The 27,080-nt window shown below is 38.4% G+C and overlaps 2 protein-coding genes across 4 annotated transcripts in view; one reads left to right on the top strand and one right to left on the bottom strand.

Annotated features, from left to right (window-relative positions):
* LOC113424338 (proton-coupled amino acid transporter 1-like) overlaps nt 1-12,289 on the top strand; it is a 38,977-nt gene extending 26,688 nt beyond the window's left edge. For all 3 annotated transcript variants that reach the window (XM_026686003.2, XM_087955126.1, XM_087955125.1), the window contains 4 exons: nt 947-1,045; nt 5,262-5,428; nt 7,014-7,183; nt 8,045-12,289. In XM_026686003.2, the coding sequence (XP_026541788.1) occupies nt 947-1,045; nt 5,262-5,428; nt 7,014-7,183; nt 8,045-8,304 (696 nt within the window). In that variant the 3' untranslated portion in view covers nt 8,305-12,289. The remainder of the gene's footprint in view (nt 1-946; nt 1,046-5,261; nt 5,429-7,013; nt 7,184-8,044) is intronic.
* A 12,762-nt stretch (nt 12,290-25,051) lies between these two features.
* Nucleotides 25,052-27,080, bottom strand: part of FAT2 (FAT atypical cadherin 2) — an 81,497-nt gene continuing 79,468 nt past the window's right edge. Inside the window, exon 24 of the mRNA XM_087955124.1 lies at nt 25,052-26,742. Within this exon, the coding sequence (XP_087811250.1) occupies nt 26,219-26,742 (524 nt within the window). The 3' untranslated portion in view covers nt 25,052-26,218. The remainder of the gene's footprint in view (nt 26,743-27,080) is intronic.

Genomic DNA, 27,080 nt, shown 5'->3' with positions numbered 1-27,080 from the left:
AGGATTGAAGAAAGAGGAAATACTTTTTTTTAAAGGTTATGAATGGCAGAATTGAAGGAGCAAATATCATATGTGAAGAGATTGAGTGAGCCAAGCACAGCCCATGAAACAATAAGATGCTTGTTTTGAGGGTGGAATGAAAAAAACTCCATAAAGAGATTGATTTTTTTCATATACAAATGGGACAAGTTAATTATTTCTTATGGTAGACTTTTGCATCTGAGGGATAGCATTTCATTTAATGAGGGAAGAGTATAGTAAGAAAGGTTTTGATAGCTGGTGGAAGACCACTTGAGCATTGTATTCTCTTGTTTTCAGCAATCTATGAGGTTCATAGATACTAACGTGTTTAAATCCAACACTTTCTTAATGAGAAGTCAGGGAAACAATAGAAGTAGTTGAGTTTCCATCACTGTTGCCTAAGAAGTTAAATAGTAGCAACTAGTCAATGTAAGGCTACCATGTAAGAGGTATTCTTGCAATTTTGATATCACTGCCATCTCAGCAATGTTTTATTTTATTTATTAAATGTATATGCTGGCCATCTCTCTATCAAGTGACTCTGGGCAGTTTATAGTACTTTACATACATTTTGTATTTTTCCTCAACAATGTATGTTTTGCTGTATTTCTAGATTTAAAAAATGTTATATCCACATAATTGCCCAGAGAGTTTTGTAAAATTGGGCAGGATACAAACACAATTGAGCAAGAAATTATCAAGTTTGGACTGCAGTTCCCACAAGGTAGTACCATAGATAGCAAGGCTTTTATGAGCCCTGGGTATGGTAATTCTATCAAATAAGAAAATATTAAGATTGAAAAGGCTGGTGTAGAAAATCTGAGTGAGGAGGGTTCTTTTTTGCTTCCATATAAGAGAGTTTCCCAAATTTGCAACTGCTTCTCGTTGGAACCCCTTAAAGATCCTCTGCTTTTCTTCCTTATAGGACATTCCAAATCCTAGCGATCTGCCTATGGTTGCTGCCTGGAAAACAATGCCTCTCTTTTTTGGTACAGCCATTTTTGCCTTTGAAGGCATTGGAGTGGTAAGTATTGCCTAGAAACTTAGCTTAAAACAGGGGTGGGCAACCTTGGCAACTTTAAGACCCATGGACTTTAATTCCCAGAATTTCCCAGCCAGTAATTCTGGGAGCTGAAGTCCACAGGCCTTAATGTTTATTTATTTATGTTGCCAGGGTTATCCTGGCTTGGAATCTTGTTTTGCTAGGAATTGAAAATTAACCTAGGTCTGGTAGATTGTTGGGTGGCATTTAGCATCCAGAAATTTTTAGTCTTCAAGGCGTTGAACATATGAGAAGACCAAAAAGCTGTTAACATATTTTTCATCTATATTTGAATGAGAATCTTTGTATCCTTTGGCAGCATCTGACCAGTTTCTACCTGACTTTATAATGGCTCACAGCTGTTCTGGGCTCAGACACTGTTTTATGTTGAGTTTTCTAACTTAGAACTCCCATTTGGAACTCTAGTTAAAATGCAACATAACGGTGTACATGAGTGATCTTATCTTATATAGCTCTAATCTTTTGAACATATCTAGTTTGATCTATTGGAATAAACATGGAAATGTTTGATCCATTCTGTTCCTTTTTCCTTCTCTCTGGCCTAGTCATGTTTGTCTTTTATCTTTCAGCAATTTAAATCCAATTTTCCATAGGGGTAATTTTGTTTTTTGAATGATTGTTGCTATTGTGAGACATTTTATTGGATTATGCTATGCATTCAAGCAATGAAAACAAGAGTAGAGCCCTTTATTTATTTATTTAGAATATGGCACGTGTTAGCCAGGGATCATCGAGGTGGCTGGCTGCCTCTGTGAAAGAAATTTTTTGGGGCAGTGTTACTTTTACCCGCAGGACTTCTGAATGCCGGAAGGCAGTTGGGGGAGGCTCCTTTCTTGTCCCTACATAGTTTATTCGCTCACAAGAATTGAGCCGCCTAGGGTTTCCGGTTTGTCGGCTTCGCGCGCGGTAGGGATTCGCGAAGCTGCGCGATCCCTGCCGCGCTAGCCGTTTTGGGGCTCCGACCCGGACGGGTGCGGAGCAAGGCTACCCTGCAGGGGTAGCTGAAGGTAAGGGGATCCGGAGGAAGGGTTTGGGGTATTGCAGACCCCTCCCTGGCCGGCAGAACCCCTTTTACCAGGACGGTGCAGCGGCGGTCCGTAATGGCCGCCACAAAGAAGTTGACAGCCGGGCAAGTATGCGCAGGAGGAAGAAGAAAAGTTATTGAAAGTGAAAGTTCTTCTTGGTTGACCCAGGGCTTTGAGATTTATCTAATTTAATTCCTGGAAAAGATGGTTTTTGATGATTTTTTCCACAAGAGAAAAAAAAAAGCGGCTATTTTGAGGTGCTGAAGGGAAGTTTACTCTCCCTCCCGACGGAATTAAGCCGGAAGGAGAGGATAAAGAAAATATATAAATTTGGATCTTGTTGGAGGAGATGCCTTGAAGACTTGAGGACAGAAATATAATCTTAATAAGGCTTTAAAATATAGATTTGGACTCTTTTTTTTTTATTTGTTTGATACCACCCCTGGAAGAGGAAGGGGGAATTTTGGCTTGCTTGGATTTATTGAGGATTGTGGATTTTGGGATTGTTTTGCCTTTCTCTCGGAATATTTGGTTGGTGTAAGAAGGAAGAGGAATAAAGAAAAGAAAAGATTTATTTATAATGGCTTTCCTTTTTGAAGACCTGAGGGATGAATATGAGCAAACAAAAGCAGCCTGCAAAGATGGCATGGAAAAAGCTTTTCTATTTCTAGAAATGGCGCTGGTCAATTACCAACAGACAATGGAACAGATGGAAACGGAAGAAGAAGAACAAGGAAGAGACGAAGACGCCATCTTCATTGAATCCCAAAACTTATCTAAGGAAGAAGGAAGGAAGAGAGCAAGGAAAATGAAGGACTTAAGATTTAAAAAAACATTTGAGAAAGAGAAAAATATGATGCAAAATAAATATAATGATAACAAACAAGAGAAAAAGGGAACACAACAGAGAAGGGATCCCAGCAAGGCAGAGGTTAGAAGAAGAAGGGGGGTAGGAAGATTTGGTGGGGGAAGAAAGAAAGGGGAAAGGCGGAGAAAAGCCTCAAAGCTTTAAAATTGGATGGGAGAAGAGGATTTTTTTAGAGACAAAGGATGAAATATAAATTTCTGTAAGAAAGATTCTGCTAAGGTACAGAAGATGGTATTGTAACATTTATATTTGAAATAGTAAATTAGAATGGTTTAAGATTTAATAAGAAATTAAAATGTTGAAGTTTAAAATTGAAATGTTGAAGTTTTTAATAATGATTGATTTAATAATGATTGATTTTTGAAATGTAATAAAATATCGAAGGAAAGGAGGATACAATGTATTTAAACATTTTTGGTGGATAGAATGTACCAAGCAGAACCAAATTGGGTATTTGTTATGTTGAATTTTAATTTTACTAACTTAGGGGAGGATAGAAAGGCATCATACTCTGATTAGTGATTTCAGGAGAAATTCTTTTTATTATAAGAAGAGATAGAGGGATAATGAATGGGCAAAAGATACAAATTTAATGATTTAATTAAGATGGATTAAATAAGATAGAATTGTGAAGAGTGATATGCGCTATTATTTTAGCCCATGCAAAGAGAGGTAACTGGGGCCAAGGTACTTTACTAAAAGATTTTTTTATGTTTGTTTGTGTTTGTTTGTGTTTTATGAGAATATTGGGGAAATTATTGTAGAAAGACAGGGAAAGATTTAATATGTAATGATTTGTTTGTTGTTGAAACTTTTAATAAAACTTGTTTTAAAAAAAAAAAAAAGAATTGAGCCGCCAAACTGCTGACCTGATTGGTGTGCAAGCCCGGTGTCTTACCATGTGGCCCCCAGTAGAGTCCTATCAAATGCTTATTAAGCCTCAGTCTATGCACTGACTTCAATTATTTTGCACTCTTGCTATAAGAATCATATGGACAATTTCTGAGGATTCAGAGCAAGACTGAGGATAATCGGTTGTGAGTGCAAAACTGTCAGATGTGATTGAAGGGGTCTGGAATATCTAATAAAGTATTAGAAACTAAGCCAGTTCAATAAGTTGTCCTACCTGAGGCTCGGCAGCAAATAACATACCTTGCCTCCCAACTCATCATTGCCAAAGAAATGTAGTTAAGGGCCTCTTTCCTTTCCTGACAATGTAAATACAGCAACAAATACCATGTCTCCCCAAAAATAAGACCCTGTCTTATATATTTTTTTGCCACCAAAAAAAAGCACCAGGTCTTATTTTCGGGGGATGTCATCCACTGACTAACCTCACTTGCGCCCATTGCCCCCGGCCTCCTTTTCGCTGTCAGAGGCCTTCAGGAACTTCTTCTTCTGCAGCCAGGAAGGCTTTCCTGAAGGCCTCTGCAGCCGATAACAGAGCTCCAGATCGATCTGGAGCTTTGTTATCAGCTACAGAGGCCTTCAGGAAAGCCTTGCCATCCTTCCTGGCTGCAGAAGAAATGGGCCAGCAAGGCAGGTGTCGTGCTGTGGAAGGCCTGGCTACAACTGTCCAAAGGTAGTAGGGCAGCTCCACCCCCTCATCCCCACCCTAGCTTAATTTTACCTGTGCACTCGAGTGGGCAGGATCTTAATTAGGGCTTATTTTGGGGGATAGGGCTTATATTGGGCGCACATGTAAAAATCAAGCTAGGACTTACTTTCAGGGTAGGTTGTACTTTCGGGGAAACAGGGTAACAATTTGCTTTCCTGTTGTGCTTTCGGGAATCAGTTCCTGAGAGTTCCCTGCTTTACGGTAGTACTAGCTTTAGGGAAGATTTTTTTTCTCCCAGGAAATAAGGGGAAAGAGATAAAGTGTTGGTAGAATCTTCTTTCCTTGGATTTTTAAGAAGCCAGTGGATAACTATTTGAAACTTACATCTGATCCAGTCAAATATCATAATTTAGTGCAGAAAGACTCTGCACTAGTCTTGTCTCAAAAACAAAGAAATTAGGGTTACACTACTCTATCTATCTATCTATCTATTTATCTATCTATCTATCTATCTATCTATCTATCTATCTATCTACCTACCTACCTACCTACCTACCTACCTACCTACCTACCTACCTATCTACTGTATATCTTTTCTTCTCTAGTCAAGTAGCGATTTTTTGAGAAGACCAAATGGCATGCCCTGGTCTTTTGTGAAGAGGTTAGGCTAATTAGGAGACTAAAATGATATTCATTGACTATTTGGTTTTTTTTTTCTTCTCCAAGGTGCTCCCTCTAGAAAACAAAATGAAGAACCCCCAGAACTTTCACACTATCCTGTATGTGGGAATGGCAATTGTTACCACGTTCTACCTCAGCTTGGGAACACTAGGATATTTGCGCTTTGGAGCTAACATCCAGGCCAGCATCACACTCAATCTCCCCAACTGTTGGTGAGTTGAACTGGGAAGCTTTTGTTACCAGGGAGAAAGAAAGCTGAACTATACAGGCTACTCCTGAATGAGCAAGAATGGAATTGCAGAGGTGGATGCTGAGAAGAATTTGCAAAGGTGCTTCCTTTGTAGGGAAGCTCTTAGTGTGTGTTCCCTGTCACTTTCTGTCTCATGTCTTCATTCTTTCGTCATGGCCACCATCTCTTTTAGCAAACCATGTTTCTCTGTGTTCTAAATTTGACATGCTTTGAACCGATTCAAGCATGTATCCTGTGTTTCAAATAGTGCATTTTGTACTAGGAGAAAAACTAGTGCTGCGACAGAAATATTTGAGAATGCAGAGCAGCTGTCCCCTGTAATTGTGTTAACTCTTGGGTTATCACATTCTCATTCGTGATCCTGGGGACCAAGAACTAGTTACATTAGCTGACTAAGCATATTGCCACATGTAGGACACCATTGTATTGGCTTAGAATACCTCCTTGGAAAATGTGGCATTGATGATAATAAAGTTGTCTAGTGTAACTCCCATTCCTCATTTGTTTTCACCCATCTCTAATTCTGGTGGAAACTGTGAGTACTCCAGTCTCCCTTCTTTTTTACTTCAACCACACCAGTAGGTTCTCCAATTCATAAATTATCGTATACAGATGATTTAATCAATTTTTCATTTTTATGCATTTCTAATAGAAATTCCTAGATAAATATAACATCAAAACTGACAGGACATATTCCCAGTGCCAAAATTTTGGTAGTGAGGTATGAGTTATATATAGTGTGAGAAACTATAGAGGATATCAAAGAAAAACAATATTGCAGAACTGTTGGTGGGATAAAAAATGTATTTTAGATTTTACTTCATTTTTGTTTATTTTTTGTGGCCACCAAAGATAAACAGAATTAGTTCCATAGGGGAGAGAGCTTATATTCAGGTGTTGATTCTTTATATATATATATATTTTAATAATATGCTGTATTATTTTCAAAACTCAGATGTAAAATAATTTTGATAATTCAGGAACGGGCAGCTATGACCCTTATTAAACTCCAGCCCCACCAACTCTAGCAATATATCTTCCAACAACATTTAGCAACTAGCTATCAGCTTTATCTATCTTGTGATGGCATACAAGGAGTTTTGATTTCTGATGAGATCAGAAATGTCTCACTATTTGAAAAAAGAAGGCTTTGAAATAAAACTTCTTGCATCATTGAGTGAGTGTTCAGTTTTAAACAGGAACCCATGCCTTTAAAAACTCATGAAGTCATAAGTAATTTTGAACAAGAACTTTAGTGGTTGTCAAAACAGGGACAGGCAGTTTTTCATAGGAATTCCTTTCACTTGTTGCTTAGCTACAAGTCCTAAAGCCCTGATTCAGGAACAGCACTTTATTTCCTTAAGGAAGACTTACTTGCTTTTAGTTTATCTCCTCACTTGTGAGCCAGATTTCCCTAATGATCACTGGATCAGGGAGCCCAAGCATTCTCAAAGAGTGTAATCAGTACACTACCTTCAATTTTTGGTTTGGTTTTTCACCAGGAAGCTGAGTAGATTTAATGGCTGTCTCTTGCCTCATTTTCACAGGTTGTACCAGTCTGTCAAGCTGCTCTACTCCCTCGGAATCTTCTTCACTTATGCTCTGCAGTTCTATGTTCCTGCAGAAATAATAATTCCTGTGGCTGCTTCCAAGGTCCCTGAACGCTGGAGATTATGTTGCAAACTGCTGCTGAGAGTACTCCTGGTCTGCATAACATGTGAGTGGTGAGAGTTTTCTTTTCACTCGGCAGGTAGAGATTTAGCCCATGGGATGCTTTATTGCGGTAAAGATATTCTTAAGAAAATTACTGGGCTCTACAGAAAATAAAAATGTAGGCCGAGTGCAGTACAGTGCCTTTGTTTGATGAAAAATACACTCCTTACACCAGAGGTGGGGAACCATGGCCCCTTTATGACTTCAACTCCCAGAATTCCTGAGCCAGCATGTTTGGTTCAGGAATTCTGGGAATTGAAGTCCATAAGTCATAAAAGTACCATCATTCCCCACCCTGCCCTAATTCTACCCCAAAAGGGTAAAAGTGAGCTGCAAGGTTGATCTGCAGTGTCTTAGTTGCTAAAAAAACACAAAAAACCCAGATGTGTGAAAAATCCTCTTAGGTTGCTATAGTGATATGGCTTGTCCAATATGGTTGCCACCTCATGACTAGAGAGTCACCCCACATGGCAGTCAAATCATGGTCTCAGAATTACAAAGGCATGAAATTGATCACCTCAAAGCATTTGAAGACCCCTGACTAATGCAAATAGCTTTGTAGAGTTATTAGTAATAAATAATATTGGTGCTAGATTCAAGAATTGATCCTGAGTTGTCTACAAATTCCATCTCTGAGTTTGTACATCCTGATGGCATATTTTGTCATGATTCAGAGTGTCTGTTAATGTCCCCATCTATTTTACCAGAAGAGTTTATTACAGACTAAAAACATACTCCCAAATTAAAGCGATGTTTATTTCATTTGAAGTTGTGGTAAAAGAAAGACTAATTACCTCAGCTGCTTTCTCTTCAGTAAGGCATCTTCCTTGACCAAGTTTTTATTTCCTCCTTTCTTATCTTTCAGGTGCCCTCGCAATACTGATTCCTCGCTTGGACATTGTCATAGCTCTGGTAGGCTCTGTGAGTAGCAGTGCTCTAGCACTTATTATTCCACCCCTCTTGGAGATCTTCACCTATTATTCGGAAGGCCTGCACCCGCTCATCCTGGCCAAAGATATTCTCATCAGCCTCTTCGGTATTATTGGCTTTGTTGTGGGGACATATGAATCCCTCCATGAATTGATTGTACCAACTGTGTCCAATGCCACTGTTGCTTTACCATGACACTGTAACCTGTTTTCACTTTGAAAAGTTATCTGCAATTCGGATGGACCTTGAGTTTCTTCATAGCAACTGCAGGAACTTGGGGCTCCTCCTCGCTTTCCAAATCTATTTATTTTATAGATTCAACAAGTAAGGATATGGTTAAAAAGGAAGGGGCTCTTTTTTAGGTCTCTTATTTATTTATGCTTCTTTTTTTGTATGGGGTTGATTTAGGAGACATATAAAAAAAAATAGGTGCTCTTTTATGATTATCCCTATCTGGAAGAAACTGAATGTCTTGCAAGCACCTTGGATTTTACTAGACTTCTGAAAGAAGAGTAGTGAAAGTGGGGAGAATTAGGAGTCCTAATACTCCTCACCAGATGATTTTTATGAAGCCTTTTGAGCATCATGTTATAGTTCATTTTTATTTTCATTGTTCTTGTTCTTAAACAATTCCAGGCTATCAATTTAGAAATGATATGTCTCATTTCTAAAGTAAATTCCTCCTTTTGGATAGTTGCATGTAAAGCGAAATAGAGCTTGGGAGTAGTAGCTAACACAGAAGAAGGAAGTGGAAATGAAACTTGATGTATAATATTAAAAATGGATGCTGTAAGTCCATGCTCCTATCTCATGAAGTTCTGTGTCTATTGATAATAATACTGAAACTTAAAAACAGCATCAAGCTATATAATTTATAATTCCCAGGCAACACCAATTGGACTGCATATAAAAAGGGAAATAAGTTTTATATTGCTAAGTCCAGCACTCTGCCAGTTTGACTCTATAGCAGGGTTCATATCAAATTGCTGTGAAAAAAAGATATGCATGTGAGCTGGACAGGAGATTGAAAAGTGTTTTTAAAGATTTTTTTTATAGTTGTGTAAACAACAGGATATTATAAACCAATTCTCTGTTGTAAGCTTTTGCTTTGTTGTAGCTTCAAGGAACATTCGCAAGCGTACATTTCGAAAAATGCCTTGAATGTCATAATTATAATCCAAGTTCATGTAAACAATAATTTCACATGAGTATATATGTAGATACACTATGAAGCAAAAAGTGAGTCAGATGCATAGTTGTAACTTCTGAATTATTTTGCTTCTGTATTATGGAAACACTTTGAGACCTACTTAGCAATCATAGCCAATTAGCATGTGTACATAGGTTAAATTCATGGGCCCAACTTTCACGGTTTTCTTATTTCACATATAAGAGGCCCTGAAAGGCTAGCCAATCAAAACAGATAAATAAATTGATTGAGCAGGCACATGGAGATTCTTATATTAAAAGTGCAATACACATCCTATTTTCTGTTATTTGCCTTTGTTCTCAGGAATACTGTTCTCAGAAACAGTGTTGAAATTAAATAGTTTACACAAAGGTTATTTTCAGAATTTTCTTCCAAAGATTTTAGCTGTTTCATTGCATTATTAAGTTTTTGATACTACCATTTCAGTTTTCTAAAATGATCATATGTGTGGCTTGCCATGTGGTTTCTTCCATTTTTATTTAATTAGCCAAGAGATCTGAATTTGACTGTAACTCTTAAATTATAATTAAAATGCAATTTACCAGGAAGCAAATTTTTGTTCCCTATATTGAGTAGGGCATATTTCTGTCAGGTTATGGCTTTTAAAAAGGAAGATGAGATGCGTACCATTGTTTATCTCTTCCAATAATCATGATTAGGTTGTATCTTTAACTTTGTTCTTGAATAAGCCACACAGGATGAAGAAGAGAGCGAGGAATTATCACTCTTCAGATATGGCACCCAAATATTTATTTAACATGTAGGGTTTATGAAATATTTTGGAAATGTTTTGTAGTCTGGTTTTAAATATCATTGTAATGATTTATCTACTTTTTATGCATTGTTATATGGTTGATTAAATAATTAAATGAATTGTGAGTTAGCTTCCTAACCCTTTTCTCATTCTTCTGAAACTACAGATGTCTCATTAACTCTGGGATATACTTGGGGTTTATATTTCTCTCCCTATACTGTATACCAGTAGTAAAGCATGTTAGAAAATAGACAAATATTCAATATTCTGGTCTTGGCAACATAATGGTGAAATGTAAATTAAAACTGCTTTAAATTTTGCCATTGAACACAGAGCACTGAGACATGGGCAGAAACCTACAGGTTAGTGGTATTGCAAGTTTTTACCATGATTAACTAGAATCTTTGCCAGATAGCCAGATTAGTCAAGAGAAAATATAATAAAATGTGGTAATGACACATTTCTAACTTTTTTAAAAAATAAATGGATATTTTGATTTTATAATTATTACAAACAGTAGAATTGATAATGTTATGCTTGTCTTGCAGTCTTATAATCTTATCTTGAACTGTTATAAGTGATGATGTGAACATTTCTGTATGTGAACATTAGCACTGAAACAGAAAGAATGAATGCAGAAAATACAAAAAAAAAGGGAACTTAATGAAGCCTCAAAGAAACATTATTGAATTTGATACTGGCTTTTTAACTTTGGGATTACCCCACTTTTCAAATAGCAAGTGCCATTAAGACCAATTTGGTAGATGTTCTTAAGTATAACCTCCATAGAAAATGCAGGATTTTAACATTTATTGATTTGTAGATTTTCCATTATTTGAAAAGCTCATTGTCGCATAATATTCTTTTGATAGCATTCTGCTAGTCCCTGGGTGTTCATGGTTGATTATTAGTTGTATTAGTCACAACCACTAAATGAAATGATTTTGTTTCACTTATTTCTCAATAGATGCCTTAATATGACTTTGTAATTTATGGTTCTATAAAACTTTTTATTCGGACTGAACACTACATGAAGCATTCTTCTTGTGGGAATAGTACTACTTCTTGACTTCTAAAGAATTAACACTTTTTCCAGTCAGGATTTTAATGAAAAAAGGCTACATCAGACATTATCACTAATTATAACCTATAACATTGGCATTGTGGCTGATGGCCTTGTCTGGGTATACATGTTAAAATTGCCTGCATACAATTATCTTTTACATTTTCTCCCCCTCTAGAATAAACTGTAGCCTATTTATATGTTCTTGCACAGCAAAGAAACAGGCAGTTTTGAATTATTGAATTATCTATATACTTTTTTCTAGTAGTCTTCATAAAAGGATAAAGCTACAGCAATGGCCATATTAAGAGGTTTTTTTTTTATCTGTCTAGTTGTGTCTGTAATGTAATCGTCCTCCATCCTGGTCCTCCTCAGATCTCATACTGAGTTGGTAATTATGAGATCTGAAGTAAACGTTTCTGATTTCTCTCTCCATAAGTTACCTTTGTCATCTAGTCTGTTCTGTAACTGATAATGGATAAAGGGGCATTTCAGTGTCAGTCAGGTCTGCTTACTTTAATTTGATTTATTTGTCAAAGAAGCGATTGCACTTCTGAAATTAGATAAGTGCAAAACCCAAACACAGCTTTGATGTTCCCCAAACATCTATGACTATCAAAATCCCCAAAATTGACTTCCAAAGGGTGATACATGGAAGGTATTGAGATCTTTGCATAGATCTAAGAAACTGGAACACTACATATTTGGAGATTAGATGAAAGTCCCAGCTAATGTTTCTACAGAGCTTTGGGAGCAGTTTCCAATTCCTCAAGGTTACCCTTAATTTACCACTTTGGGCCTTTACCATCAATTAGATATATTGCACTCCTTTTAGGGTAGCTTGGTGACACATATTTAACTATGGTGCAGAATCAAGCAAATTTATTTTGGGTAATCTAAATTTGGGGAATGCATGCAATTATCCTCAAATGTTTCTATAAGGAGTGACTTTGAAGATAGGAAACAATATCTGTGTGTGTATCAAATCAGTCAATGTTTATTTATTTGTGTCTACTTGTGTGTACAGCAAGCCAGTATGTACATTGGGTGTACTCTGTACAAGACCCAGGTGATGTTATGTATGATAATGCTGTAACTGAATGATATATTTTACTGGATGTTTCATTCAATAAAATCAGTTTTTTTTAATGTATTATAAGGTTCCACAGTGACTTTATTTGATTTTTTTCAGATTGCTTATAATTTGTAACCCCTAATGAAGATGAATAAATAAAGTAATAACAAGCATGCATTCTCCAACATGGTATCTGAACTACAAACTGCACAAAATGAAAGCAGCCGTTGTTATTAATAACTATTCACAACTAATAAATCTGTGACAAGGCGCATCGACTGTGGGAGTTGCAGTACAAGATATTCCTGCTTGGTGTATAAGAGTATTTCAGGCAAATGTGTGCTCCAGTTCTTTAGACAGTGAGAACTTAGAATGATGTAGTGGTTGTTGGAGCAGGACTGGAGAAACTAAAGTTCAAATAGACACCCAATCCTAGAAGCTCTGCCCAACCTACACTCAAGAGGGTGGTGGTTTTGGATAAAATAGGTGTTAAAAGTATGCTTAGATTAATTGTAAGCGAGCATAGAATTTTAGGAGCCCTGGGAGCACACTGGTTAAAGTGTAGCATTGCAGGCAAACTCGGCCCACAGCCTGGAGTTTGATCCTGAGGGGCTCAAGGTACATTTAGCTTTCCATCCTTCCGAGGACGGTAAACGAGGACCCAGATAGTTGGGGCAATATGCTGACATTGTAAACTGCTCAGAGAGGGCTGTAAAACACTGGGTGGTATAAGTGCTATTGCTATTTAGGCAAGTAGTTTTCATGTATCCTCGACTCGCATAAAATCTATTAACAGACATTTTAATCAAGAATTAGGGGTCTTCAAGAAATAAAAAGTTTGATCTTGGAGCAAAACTTCCAACTCACCCACTCATTTGCTTCCATCAGAATTTGGCTATTCACTAAAACTAAAATATTTCACTAAAACAAAGTTTAAAAAAACATGTTGTCATAGGGCTCACTGATATCTTGAAAAAAACTTCTTGCTGTTTTAGTTTGAGTCATAGGACCTGAAAAGTAAAGGTGGTGATAGTCGAATCCTCAAGGCTACATATATCCCAATTTATCATTAAAAAAATTGGCCAATGTAAATATATTTGTTTTAAGTATTAAATATTTTTTTAAATGACCACAACAGAAGAAAAGACAATGGCCAAAAGACAATGGATTGTTGTTTCGGTGAGCTCAGCTTATGAATGGAAGATAACCAATCATTAATATATGAGTATAAGCATTAATAATTTCAAGCCTCAACCATCCTAAATTGGCAAATTGAACACCAAAGGCTGCAGAAAATTCTCCAATTTCTTGGCTTTTCCTGATGACTGCATTCTCCCCCCCCCTTTTTAAAGCTCCTTATGTAGAAACCTGGGGGGGGGGGCAGTTTATATGATCCTCTATAAAACCTGGATTCCTGAGCGATACTCATGGATGTGTTTTGTAAAAATAAAATGGATCCACAGATTTTTCACTGGTTGTTAGATGAATTACTTGCTTTTTCAACAAAGCTTGCTTCACACTGCTATCCCTAATTGACTTTAAATTCATTCCATGGAAGTTAGTAAATATAACATCACATGCTTTCCCATGTGGTTTACTTTGTCTGGGAACAATTTCTCGTTACCATGAAGGTTTCTTGGTCATTTTTAGATGTGGCTTCATAGTCTGGAAAAATATGGTGTAATGCAGTGGTGGGATTCAAATTTTTTACCACTGATTCTGTGGGAGTGGCTTGGTGGGTGTGCTTTGTGCACGCATGCACGCACGCAGGCAGAGGATTTGCTACTGACCTCCTCCTGCAATTCTGCACTTTCCTTGTGTCTTCAACAGCTGATGTACGGCAATCCGCTGTGTCGCGTGAAGCAGCTAAGCTTCAAAACCAGGAAATAAAGGTCAGAATAGAGCCGGGATGGGTGGTTGAGCCCAGCAGCTGATCGTCAGAGCAAACCAGTTCACTCACAGATGATTCTCAGAGCTACCGGTTCAGTAGAACCAGGCCAAACCACTACAATACCACCACTGGTGTAATGAATCCCAGTAACCCAGATGAAGGCTATTGAAGATGTTGCCATCTCAAGTAACGGAGCATCAAGTATGTGGCCTATGGCCTAACAAGCCGTTTCAAGACCCTTTACTGGTAACACATTGCTAGCATGTATGTGTATGAGAGAGAGTTAATATGCATGCATAAGAGCCATGGTGGCACAGTGATTAGAATGCAGTACTGCAGGCTATGTCTGCTGACTGCTGGCTTCCAGCAATTCTATTCTCACCGGTTCAAGATTGACTCAGCCTTCCATCCTTCTGAGGTCAGTAAAATGAGGACCCAGATTGTTGGGGGCAATATGTTGATTCTATAAACTGCTTAGAGAGGGTTGTAAAGCGCTGTGAAGTGATATATAAGTCTACTCTTAGTGCTCTTGCTATAATAAAGTATGATAAAGGTTATATAATCCATGATAATCTATTTAATATGGCAACATATGCTTGACCATCCTGCTTAAACTGAATCTACTTAAAGAAATGGAACAAGAAGAGCATAAATAAATTCCACTGCTGTTCTCAATATGACTATATTATAATCTGAGTTATTATGTAAATAATAATAATAATAATAACAATAATAATAATGTAGTACCTTATCCTATAAATTTCTAATGCTTGTCAAATTCTATATATTGTAGTTGTTAAATATAAGAATTAAAAGAAATCAAAATAATTAAAAAAAGATGGGGAAATGATTACACTTTGAAGATATCAAAGAAATATAGCAATTTTATTAGACAATATTTGCTGCCTCACCCTCATGGCAGTGAGGTTTATATTATTTGTAATTGAATGGTATAATAATATTTCTTTTTATTTAAGCTAGCCTGGGTGTTGTTACTGAAGCAGTGTAGCAAGCTCAGGAACTTTTAAATCTTCATTCAGCAGCTAGCTTTTGTTTTTATTGTGCATTTGTTTGTCTGCCTTCAGATCAATGTTGACTCTTTACAACTACCTGGTCAAGTCCCTGCATTTTCCTTGGCAATATTTCGGAAATTATTTGCCATTGTCTACTTATTAGGTCTGAGAGAGAGTGACTGGCTCAAGGTCACCCACTTGGCTTCATGCCTAAGATGGGACTAGAACTCATGGGTTCCTGGTTTCTAGCCCCATGCCTTATTCACTACACCAAACTGACCTTTTACACACCCAAAACCCATTCTATGGACAGGAGTTCTTTGAAGTGACAAAACAAGGTGAAGAAATCAAAGGTATTAAAAAAAAGAATTAAGAGAAACACTGGAAGTGATAAGATTTCTTGTTCAATACAATAAAAAGGCAATCAGGTCAGCAGAAGACTTGTCTTGATGAACAATTTCTCCTACCAATGGTGCACTCATTACCACTGTAATTGAGTCCATCTAACTTGCTGGTGGTTGCCTCTTCTCTTTTCTTCCACTTTCTCAGCATTAGAGCTGGGTCTTCACATAACGTGTCCACAGGAGAATTTGAGCCTGGTCATTTATGCCTCAAGGGAGAAATCTGGGTTGATTTGTTCAATGATCCATTTGTTTGGGTTTTTGTTTTTTTGCTATCCACAATATTCTCTAACACCTAAGTTCAAAGGATTCAATCCTCTTCATATCCTGCTTCTTTAAAGTCTAATGTTCTAATCTCCAAAGAAAGAATATTCTGTAATGCGGAGACTACAGCAGAAATAGTCCCTTCTTCTAGGTCTTGTCAGTCAATGCTCTTTGGCTGATGGGATATGTGGATTAAATCATACTTTTAATCAATATATACATTTATTACTTATTTTCATCAGCATGCCTACCTATAGTGAGCGGTTTTTTTCTTTGAGCTGAGCTTTATATAATTCTAATTATTTTGTTTTTTGTAGCATCCATTCATGTAGAACTCTGGAAACCTTATTGTAAGGTGCTTCTAAAAAAGCGGGGGATGCATGTTTGGAAAATTCATCCTCCAATTATTTATGCCCAGGTTCTGCAAAATGGCACCCAATCCAAGATACCAAGTTTTCCCATGGACACTGCTGGCAAAGTCAACATCACCTATGTCCATTAGCAGAAGAAAGAAAATAAAGTAGTGCCAATGTCTGTGGTCCCTCTACCTTAATCTCTCCCAGAAACAACAATCCAGTTGCCTTCTCCAATATAATCCAACAATTTAGACAGAAATAGTGCCAGAGATGAAAATCAGACTTGTGCTATTTAAATGAAAGACCAAACACTTTTGCTTAAGATTTTAGTCACATTCTAATTAAAAACACAATTAAGCAAGTGTTGGAATGCAGTGCCATTGAATTGGTATTATTGATGGTATCAAGTCATCATGTAAAAATATGATGTTTTTAATCATATTTTGAAATACAAAACATTTATTTGGATTTCACTTTAGGAAGTCAAATATATTGGGGTCATCTCTAAGAAATGTTTTTGTTTAGTTCAAAGCCCTGCTTTGGGTTTGTGCGTGTATGTGAATGGCCTTCAACTGATGTTCATCCAGTTATTTTCAGCATCTTTGCTAATCAAGCCTGTTTTGAGTGCCCCATTTGCTTGGCAATTTCAATCATTAGATACAAAGCTGGATAAGAGGACTAGACTCGAACAGAACAAAAAGACCTAGATAGGAGAACCAGAAAAATAATGACAATGAATCATGCCCTTCATCTAGGCAGCAATGTTGACTGACCCTACTTATAAAGGAAATTGGATGTGGAATTCTGCAAGTACATCAGACAGCTGAAGAATAAAAAGGGCATTGGAAGAATATTTGAAGTAAAGAAGATGCCCTGAAGCTAGCATACCATGAAGGCTTACTGAATACAGGACAGACCAAACTAGCCTACAAGAAAAACCCAATGAAGAGTAGAACACAGAGGCAAAGGCAAAGTATTACATAGTTAGTACATTAAAAAAGAGGGGGGGGGGGGGGGGGGGGGGGGGGGGGGGGGGGGGGGGGGGGGGGGGGGGGGGTTTTTTTTTTTTTTTTTGTTTTTTTTTTTGTTTTTTTTTTTTTTTTTTTTTTTTGGGTTTTTTTTTTTTTTTTTTTTTTTTTTTTTTTTTTTTTTTTTTTTGGTGTTGTGTTGTTTGATTTTTGGGTGGGGTTTTATTTATTATTTATAAAGAGCAGGCAAAGCAGATAACGAAAAGACCTAGCTAAGAGGTGGAAAACTGAAGAAAGAGACAGACAGGCTGCACAAGACCAACATTTAAGAACAAATGCAAAGAAAGCCAGAACTGAAAAGCAACGGACATCAAATGCCACCTCCGTAATGAAGCTAAAGAAACACTGGACCATCTAGTTAGCTGCTGCAACAGGATCACACAAACTACAAACAATGGTATGACAAAGGAGTAGCAATGCTGCACTAAAATATCTGCAACAAATATAATTTGCCTGCAAGCAAGAACTGGTGGGACCACAAAATGGACAAAGGAATAGAAAATGAAGATGTGAAAATGTTCTGGAGCTTTAGAATTCAAACAGACAAGCACCTGCCACATAATACCCCAGACTTAACAATTGTTGATAAGAAAGACTTAAAGTCTGCATAGTGAATATAGTAATACATGGAGACAGCAGAACCAAAGAGAACCAATAGTAATAGGAACCTTGGGTGCAATCCCAAAACATCCAGAGCAATCAACCAATGGAACAGCTTGCCTTCAGAAGTTGTGGGAGCTTCATCATTGGAAGCTTTCAAGAAGAGACGAGACTGCCATCTGTCAGAAATGGTGTAGAGTCTCCTGCTTAGCAGGGGATTGGACTAGATGACCTACAAGGTCCCTTCTAACTGTTATTCTGTTAAATCATGTGACCTTCAGTTCCCCATATTAAAAGCACAGAAATGAGGCCTTTTCTAACCTGCTCATTATATTTTGAATACACTTTTCAAAAGATAGTATTTTTCAGTTTTAACCACAGAGGGTTCACTGTCCATAGATATTGCCATTCTTTTTACTGCAGTGGAAACAGTCAGTATGGACAATCAACACAGCATTGGTACTAGTTTTTGAATAAAACCAAGGCAATTTTAGACACAAATATGTTTGTGAGTATGATAGAATTTACCGTATTTTTTTAGAGTATAAGACGCTCCGAAGTATAAGATGCACCTAGCATTTGGGGAGGAAAACAAGAAAAAAAAATCTGCCTCTGCCTCCCAGCAATTTGCCTCCTTGCAGCAAACAGCAAACAGCCTGTTTCAGCTTCAGCATCCTGATTAGCACAAGCGGCTGATTGTCAGATGGATCAGCCTCCTGACAATCAGCTGTTTCAGACTGCAGGGATTGCCCTAGCCTATTGCTGGCTCTGCGCGCCCCATTTTCGGCCTCTGCATCCTGTTTTCAGCCTCCATGTGCCCCATTTTCGGCCTCTGCATCCTGTTTTCAGCCTCCATGTGCCCCATTTTCGGCCTCTGCATCCTGTTTTCAGCCTCCATGTGCCCCGTTTTTGGCCTCTGCATGTCCCATTTTTGCCCCATTCTGGGCGGCAGAGATTGGAACAGGTGGAAAATGGGCATACAGAGGCTGAAAACGGGGGGCGCTGAGGCCAAAAATGGGATGCGGAGGCTGAAAATGGGGCGCGCGGAGGTGGCAATAGGCGATGACAATCTCTGCAGCCTGAAATAGCTGATCATCGGGAGGCCCATCCAACTGTCAATCAGCTGCTTGTGCTAATTAGGCTGTGCTGAAGCTGAAACAGGCTGTTTGCTGTTTGCTGAAAGGAGGCAAATTGCTGGGAGGCAGAGGCCAACGGATGGGCGTCAGTGGGTGGGCGGGGCTTTGGCAACACTTGCTGTCTAAGATGCACAGACATTTCCATCCACTTTTGGGGGTGGAAAAAGTGTGTCTTATACTCTGAAAAATGTAGTATATCCTTCCCAAGGCATCCGTTTTTCTATCAAGGAACATGTGAAACTGTCTTGAGCCAGTCCCAGTTGAAAATTCTGGAGACCGAGTCTGGGACAACCTGCTTGCAAAGTAAGTTGTCTACTCCAAATTACCCCTTAACCCCCCAATTAAGATGAAGCACGAAGGGTTGAGATTGATAGCTTTAAACCAGACATGCTTGGACAATAGTTTTCCCATATTTTATCCCCATTACATCAAATAGGCATGTTCATATTAGTCTAGAAGAAAGTTTGATATCAGGTCTTCTCTGCGCCATCAGCTATTTATTTATAACTTTCAGGCAAGGCAATTAATTCAGATCTTATTACTGGAAGGAGTGATAGTCCGCTCATTCTTCTCCCTGATTGATCAAGGGCCTGAATGAATAGAAATTCTGAGAGTTGGGATCCCAATAAAAAGACTCTTCATTTGAGAAGAAATCATTTTTTTCTTGCAGTATGGGATAATATGCAACCTACATATATCACTTTCATGGTTATAGAGGACAAGTTAAAGAAGGAAGACACAACTCTGATAGTACATTGCAATATAGTTGAATATTATATGCCAGAGAGCAAGAAACGGATCCAAACAGCACCCTCTGTGTTCCTCACCTTTGACCAAAATTCAGAGGGTGTTTCCAGCCCAAGTATTTATTGTAGAATTCCACTGCAAAAGTCCAAACAGTGGTATTTTCCATTCATCTTCCCACGGTTTTCTACAAACCTTTTTTTTCCCCTTATCACAGATAACAAAAGGAGAAACATGGTTTAGCTGGGTAATGCCTTCTGACTGGCAGTACTAACAGCCTTCCACCTTGATATAAAAAAGATGTTGAGATTCTAGAAAGAGTGAAGAGAAGAGCAACAAAGATGATTAGGGAACTGGAGGCTAAAACATATGAAGAACTGTTGTATAGTACTGGCTATATTTAATCTAACAAAGAAAAGGGGTGACATGATAGCAGTCTTCTATCAAGGAGAGATCCAACCTAAAACTAAGGAGAAATTTCCTGACAGCGATAACCTGAAAATACTCAACTATCAGCTTCTTGTAAAAAACTGTTTTCTCGTCTTAAAACAAATGAACAAACAAACAATAAACTGATCCATAGGATTAGTCTGTAGAAGTTTGTAAAGTGTGTAGAACTATGTTTTCTAACTGAAAGTATCATACAGAGCCTGGGCTCTTATTTTAGAATAGAATAGGATAGGATAGGATAGGATAGGATAGGATAGGATAGGATAGGATAGGATAGGATAGAGCAGAGCAGAGCAGAGCAGAGCAGAGCAGAGCAGAGCAGAATAGAATTCTTTATTGAAGGTATTGTATATTTTTTATAACTGGTTTCTGTGCTATACAAACAAAAAGACAGATGAGAATAAGATAAAATAGTCTTTTTCAAGAGCCAATTTGGTCTAGTGATGAAAGCAGCAGGCTAGAAATCAGAAGAATGTGAGTTCAAGTCCTGCCTTAGGCATGAAAGCCGGCTGGGTGAGTTTGGGCCAGTCATTCTCTCAGGCCAACCCACCACAAAGGGTTGTTGCTGTGGGGAAATTTGGAGGAAGAAAGTGTATTAGGTATGTTATTCATAAAAAGAAATAACAATAAAGGCAGGAAAAACAAACACACAAACAAATACATAACTAAATATCCTTGTTTATGAATACCTAGATTTGACTCTTTGGGGCAATGGGAAAAATTACATCAATGATCTGCTTCTTCAACAAGGTTTATTCTTTCCTTGTTTTGCTCAACCTATTTTTCAAAGTATCAAAAGGCAAGGCAAGAAGCAATGGATGAAAACTAATGAAGGAGAGAAGCAACCTAGCATTAAGGAAAAATTTCCTGTCATAACAATTAATCAGTGGAACGACTTGCCTGCAGAAGTTGTAGGCGCTCCCATCACTGAAGGCTTTTAAAAAGAATCACAACAGCCACTTTTCTGAACCAGTATAGGTGTTATTCTGTTTTCTTAAGGGCGGGGGGATGAAGCTGTCAATGGCTGCTACTCATGTCAGCTTTATATTATCTTTGGAATCCAAGTATCAATCTTTGGGGGAACAGCAACAGAAAAAGATGATTATGAGCTGTGAGAAACAGGATCATGGAAAGGTGCAATTCTAATGTTCTAATGTTCTAATGTTAGAATACATCTAGTTCATTCTGTTCATTCTTTAAGATACCAGGAAAAACAATGAAAAAAGCAGGCCATGCACTATTGACTAGAACCTATTGGTTCCAATTTTGCTAACAAGTACAGCTGCTTATAGCAGAAGAGATTCATACTGATCCCAGAGAAAGGATTAAAACGTTCACCCAGAGCAATTATTCTATAATGATTTTGCAATGATTACATTCTTACAGAAATGCCCATAAGCAAAATACAAGTAGGAGAACCTACAGTACAGTACAGTCCTCCCTCTGTTTCCTGTTGTGGAATATCTAAATGGGGCTTTCTTCAAAGGGCAGGAGCTGATCCATCGGGCATCTCCGTTCCCAGAGCAAGGAAGATGGACCATAATGGGTCCTGCCCAGTCAGCAATATCTTCCGTACATGCAACAGAACGATCGATCTTAATTCATTCAATCTCAAGTTTTGTGCTTCTGCAAAGTATACCATGAACATTTGTAACCCTTGCACATGGTGTTTTTCAAACTGCAACTTTTAACCCCTGTGCCATCAGGGCATTATGGCAGTTGTGATCTGAAACCAGTGGGAAACTCATTTCTTCAGATTGTAGCAGTGAGTGGAAGTGAGAAGAAAACGTCTAGGGTCCACTCAGGCAGGGGTTCCAGTCTATTGGGCAGCCTTGGAAATCAAGGGATGTGGCCAGTTTTTCCATTATCTGCTTTCCCCACTTTTGTTATTGCAGACTAACTGAATCACCAAGAAGTTCCCCAGGATGACTAGCAATGGTGATCTCCAAGACAAAGGCAAGGAAAGTTACCACAAAGGCCCCTTTCCCTGCCCAACCCAGCAGACTGGTTCTTCTGCAACTCTTCCTCTTCCATTCCCTTGGATTCTGCAGGAACCTTGGCAATTCTGTGGCCTGGGAAGCGAGGAACTGAGGAACTCATTCTTAATACAGCCCCTTTTAAAAGAAGAGAAAGCTTGCTTGACTCTTTGCAGAAGCTTGACAGAGGAACTTGGCCTGGGCTTCTTCTCAAATCTTTTGCTTTTTAAAAGTAATTTCGGAGGAAGCCAAGAACAACTTGGCTCCAACTTGCCAAGTCAAAAAGAGGCAAAGCAAGGAAAGAGGTCAAAACTATATCAATCATTGGCCTTTTCCAAGTGCTGAACCTTTCAGAATCGTGCTATGGCATCTGGTCATTCTCAGCTAGAGGATTTCCCTGGGGAGAGTAGTCCTATTCTAGATCTTCAAACTAATCTACGTTTCTAGAATTAAGGAGAAATTTCCTGTTAGTTAGAACAATTAACAGTGGAACGGTTTGCTTTCAGAAGGTGTGGGTACTCCCATCACTAGATGCTTTTAAGAAGAGACTGGACAACCATTTGTCTGGAATGGTAGATGGTAGATGCCTGGGCAGGAGTTGGACTAGAATGCCTCCAAGGTCCCTTCCCATTCTGTGATTCTGCAATTCTTTCCCAAGTGACCCCCTCCCTGCCCATATTGGTGTAGTTGGTGCAGGCCCATGCCCACCTGGGTTTGACCCAGTTGCCTTCTGGCAGTCGTGCGCAATGGAGCTAGTCCTGTGGAATCACCTGTCCATTCCACCCTTTCACCCTTCTCGTGGTGCTGGCCACGCACTCTTGCAGCGGTCAGATCACTGCTTTTGCCCCCACAACATTGTAGGAAGGTGGGAAAACAGAAGAATCAAGATTGGGGGTAAAGCCAAGGCGTGGTTTACTTTTGCACTTTTTCTGTTCTGACCTAAGCTTCCTAAGAAAGCATAAAACACCATTTTAGTTCCGGCAAAACCTCTTTTATTTCCACAGCTGTGAATTACGTTCATTCACAGCCTGCAAGGCTTCACAAACAGTCTTTCAGGGGAATGTTTATAAACACCCAACTTATTGCACTTGGAATGCTGCCAGAGAACTAATTGCCAAATGCAGGGAAAGGCCAAACTTGACACAGAGTCAAATAGAACTTTTCAAAACTTGAATCGACCAGATGAACTAATTGCTTCTTTCAAAAGCTCACATCCCGTTTGCTCCTCTTTTATGTCCTATGGGAGGATCCGATCATCTCTGAGGTGTGGCCTTACTCTCGAGTCGACCCTGCTTGCTCAACTGTTCTTGTCTTCTGGTAGTCCTGCGCATGCGCAGGCTGGGAACTGGTTCCAGAAACCCCCCTGCCTCAGTGCTGTCTGAGTCTGAAGGCAGCTGATAACTGCCAACCTGCCCTAGCCCCATGTCTGCCTCTGATGCAGAGCCCTCATCCGAGCCTTCCTCAGCCTCCAAGACTGGCCCAGGTTCCTCCCCAGCCTCCTCACTACTGTCCAACTCTGCTGCCAGTTCTGTCAGATGCCAGCAGGCCACAACATTTTCGCTCCACTTTTTCTTAGGGAAAGTTCCTGTTTTTTTCTGATTTCAGACTCATCTCCTTTTCCCGGTTCTGGCCCAATGGACCTTTTGGTTTCCTTGTCCCTGTGAAGTTCTGGAGTGAAGCTGAGAAAGCAGCTTCTTCTGTGGTTTTATTGCCTCTTAAGTGAGGCAGTTATTATTATTTTTTCCATCCATGGAAAGAAATTAAGACTATAGAGAAAAATCTAACTAAAGCAACTAAAGTGGTGCTGGTGATGGTAATACACCTGGTGTTTGGAGCCATTTTGATCTCAGACCTCTTGCAAGCTAGATTAATAATGCCATTCAATAATATAATAGGTGGCCAGTGATGCAGATCAACTGCTATCTTTATACTATTGGCCACCAGATGGCAATAAAATTTAGGTTTTTTAAAATGGTAACATAGGGGTCTGTAGATAAAGCCTCTTAATTTTGCACCATAATGGCTACCATTCTTGTAAGAACAATTCATTCTTGAAGGTGGCCATAATATTACTAAGCTTAATGTTCTAGCTAGCATCACATGAGATCAGCTTTAGTCACTGAAGTGGATAGTATTCAACACACTAAAGAGATTACTCCAATGCAGAATATATCAATATCTGAAATGCAGCATAGATGGTTTGCATTTGTCTTTTCTGTAGTTGAAGCAAGAAAATCTTGGGTTAAAGCACTTTTGTGCAAGAATTATATAATTATTTATATAATGTTTATATAATTTGCACCAAGACAAATTCCTTGTGTGTCCAATCACACGTGGCCAATAAAAAATTCTATTCTACCTCATCCCATTCCTAAGAGGTCCTTAAAGGGGGTGTGCATAAGCACACCAGCGTGCCTAACATCCGTCTTACTGTCCCCATTTATCTGTATTTACTCCCTTGTTCTTGTTTATGTTCATACTTATATATTATAAAGTTTATATAAATTATATAAACTATACAAGTTTATATAATTCTGAAATCATTTTCTAGAAGTCAAGAGGTTGGAGAGCTTTTGTAGCTATAACTTGTTATCAACACACAAATGAATAATGCCTTTCTTGCCCTGTACTTGTCATGGTCTTGTTGTTTAAAATCAGTTACCTAAGTTCATCTTCATCATAATCTATTTAGGATATGAATTAGGCGCATCCATCTCCTGAGATGGATATAGGATAGCATCAATTGTTATGTCCGGAAAGCTCTTAGAGCTGGATCAGGACTCCTCCCTTGGACAAGGGGTTGAATAAGAAGATCTTTAAGGTACCTTCCAGCCCTATGAGTTTATGATTCAAGGCATAATGAGATGAGACTTTTAAATAAAAATAAAAATTCCACAATCTATTCCCCCTAATTAAACAATGAGCTATGAAGACTATTGATTACCTCCAATACCACCCATACTTCTTCTACTACACGTATAACATTTTAAAATTCTTTATTGCTTTTTATAAACAAATATTCACAATAAACTCTCACAGAGAAATTTAACTAAAGATATATAGTGCATTTAAAGTATGGCCCAGCCTTGTATTAAATAATTCCTCTTTTTGTCTGGTAATTATTTTATGTACACCCCAAAATGGACTCTATCACACATTCTTTCTCATATACAACTTTGCACAATATATGCATATATACTATATCCATAACATGAATAGTTCAAGGCAGTGGTTTGTGGCATATATTCAAACAGATGTAGATGAAGTCAGCCCTTTTTAATTTCTCATTATTTCCTAAATAGGAATATAGTTTCTTGATAACAATTTCTGGGAAATAATTCATAATGAGTACCAGAAAAAAGATAGGGTCCATCAAACACCATCCATTAGTGCCCTTTCTGGATTTGTATGGAACCCTTGTATATTATTTCTTAATAGAAATAACAAATTCCTAGATAAAAGCCAATGCAACACACTCCTTTTATAAACTTTTGTGTTATTTCAGTCAGATGCTTCCCCCTGTCAATTACCAGTGACACAACTGCAGGATAGCTTGTCTTTAAAATCTCAATTCTATTCTGGGAGTTTTTTAACCAATGAAAATCTTGGTTTTTAGGAATAAAAACACTATTAAAAAATTCTGACTACTACTCAATAATGCTTTAGTTCCAATCTCTCTGATGTTTACAGCAAGAATCCACGTTATCAATTTTGCTACCTTTACAATGCACAACCAACCGTTGCATCATTACAATAAATGTAACCATTTTCAGAATGAGATACATGAACAAAACAGAATTGATGTAGTTTGCCACTTGCTTTTCAAGGAATCACTATGACTGAGGAAAATGATTTCTACCAGCACTCATTGAAAGCGCTTTCATATGTCCTGGTTTGCAATTCCATCTTTCTGTCCAGATACAATCCAACTTTATAAAACAGCGACATGATCCCTTTGAAGTCCTATCCAAGTCAGAAAAATGGGGCTGGACCGTGGGCAGAACCATCAATGCTATCTTTTAGCATAGTTACCCAGGAGGGAAAATGCTGCTGTTAAAATGGAAAGGTTGCACATTTCAGTAAAGTATACTTGAATTAAATGCCTTCTCCTTCAGGCACATTGAGAATGCAGATGCACTTGTTTTGTTTTAAAACATCACTTCTTCACAGCTTCCATAGTCACTCTCCACCATGTCAGAGCCCTCATAGTTAGAAGGCAATGCTGGCTGAGTTCTCACATTCGGTACAGGCCTGATTTCACAGTCTGCGTAGGAGGGCTGGGCCACACTAAGTCTCATGCTAACCCTCTTGTACCCATTGTCTGGATGGTAAAGTGGCCCTTCATTTTCCACCAGCTGAGAAGGGTAGTAGCTGATCGCAGTGTATTCGTTCTGACACTGGGAAGAAGGTAGCTCAGCAGAACCAGGGGGTAAGAAGTCTTCCAGATTTTGATTGCTGTAACGAGGCGGAATAGGAGCCCGCTTGTTGTTTTGATCAAGTGGGAAAGGAAAGCCACCATAAAGGCCAGCTGGATCTGAGTCTACAGGAGGAGGAAGAGGTCGATGGCACGGGGAAGGTGGAAGGAGAGTTTCAATAACTTCATATTGATGATATTCTTGAGTGTCTGTTGACTGATATCTTGGTGGCCAGTAGGTTGTTTCTCCTGGATACACTGAAATAAAACCAGAAGCTTATGAGTATCTCTCAATAAATGTGTAGTCTGCAATAGCTACTATTATTTCACTGCATATTACCACATACTTTTTTTTCATAATTTGGAGCCTGAAGATCTGCCATGGGGAAACTTGTTTTCTTAAATATTATATAATTAAGAATCTGAAATATGTAAACTTGTAAAGTCTGCCAAGCATGGATAAAAATTATCTACTTGCAGAAAACACCTGACCAGGAGCTAAAACAATTTTTAAGGCCTAACGTACTACTCTAGTTCTAATTTTCGAACAATACAGTACCTGGTTTGAGGGAATTCTTGACAAAGATTTTTCACTG

Source organism: Notechis scutatus, chromosome 2 (genome assembly GCF_049901735.1).
Source record: "Notechis scutatus isolate UNSWTSFEM ecotype Mainland chromosome 2, rNotScu1.2, whole genome shotgun sequence".
Classification (NCBI taxonomy): Eukaryota; Metazoa; Chordata; class Lepidosauria; order Squamata; family Elapidae; genus Notechis; species Notechis scutatus.
The sequence above is the reverse complement of the archived record's forward strand: the minus strand, read 5'-3'. Positions and strand labels throughout refer to the sequence as shown.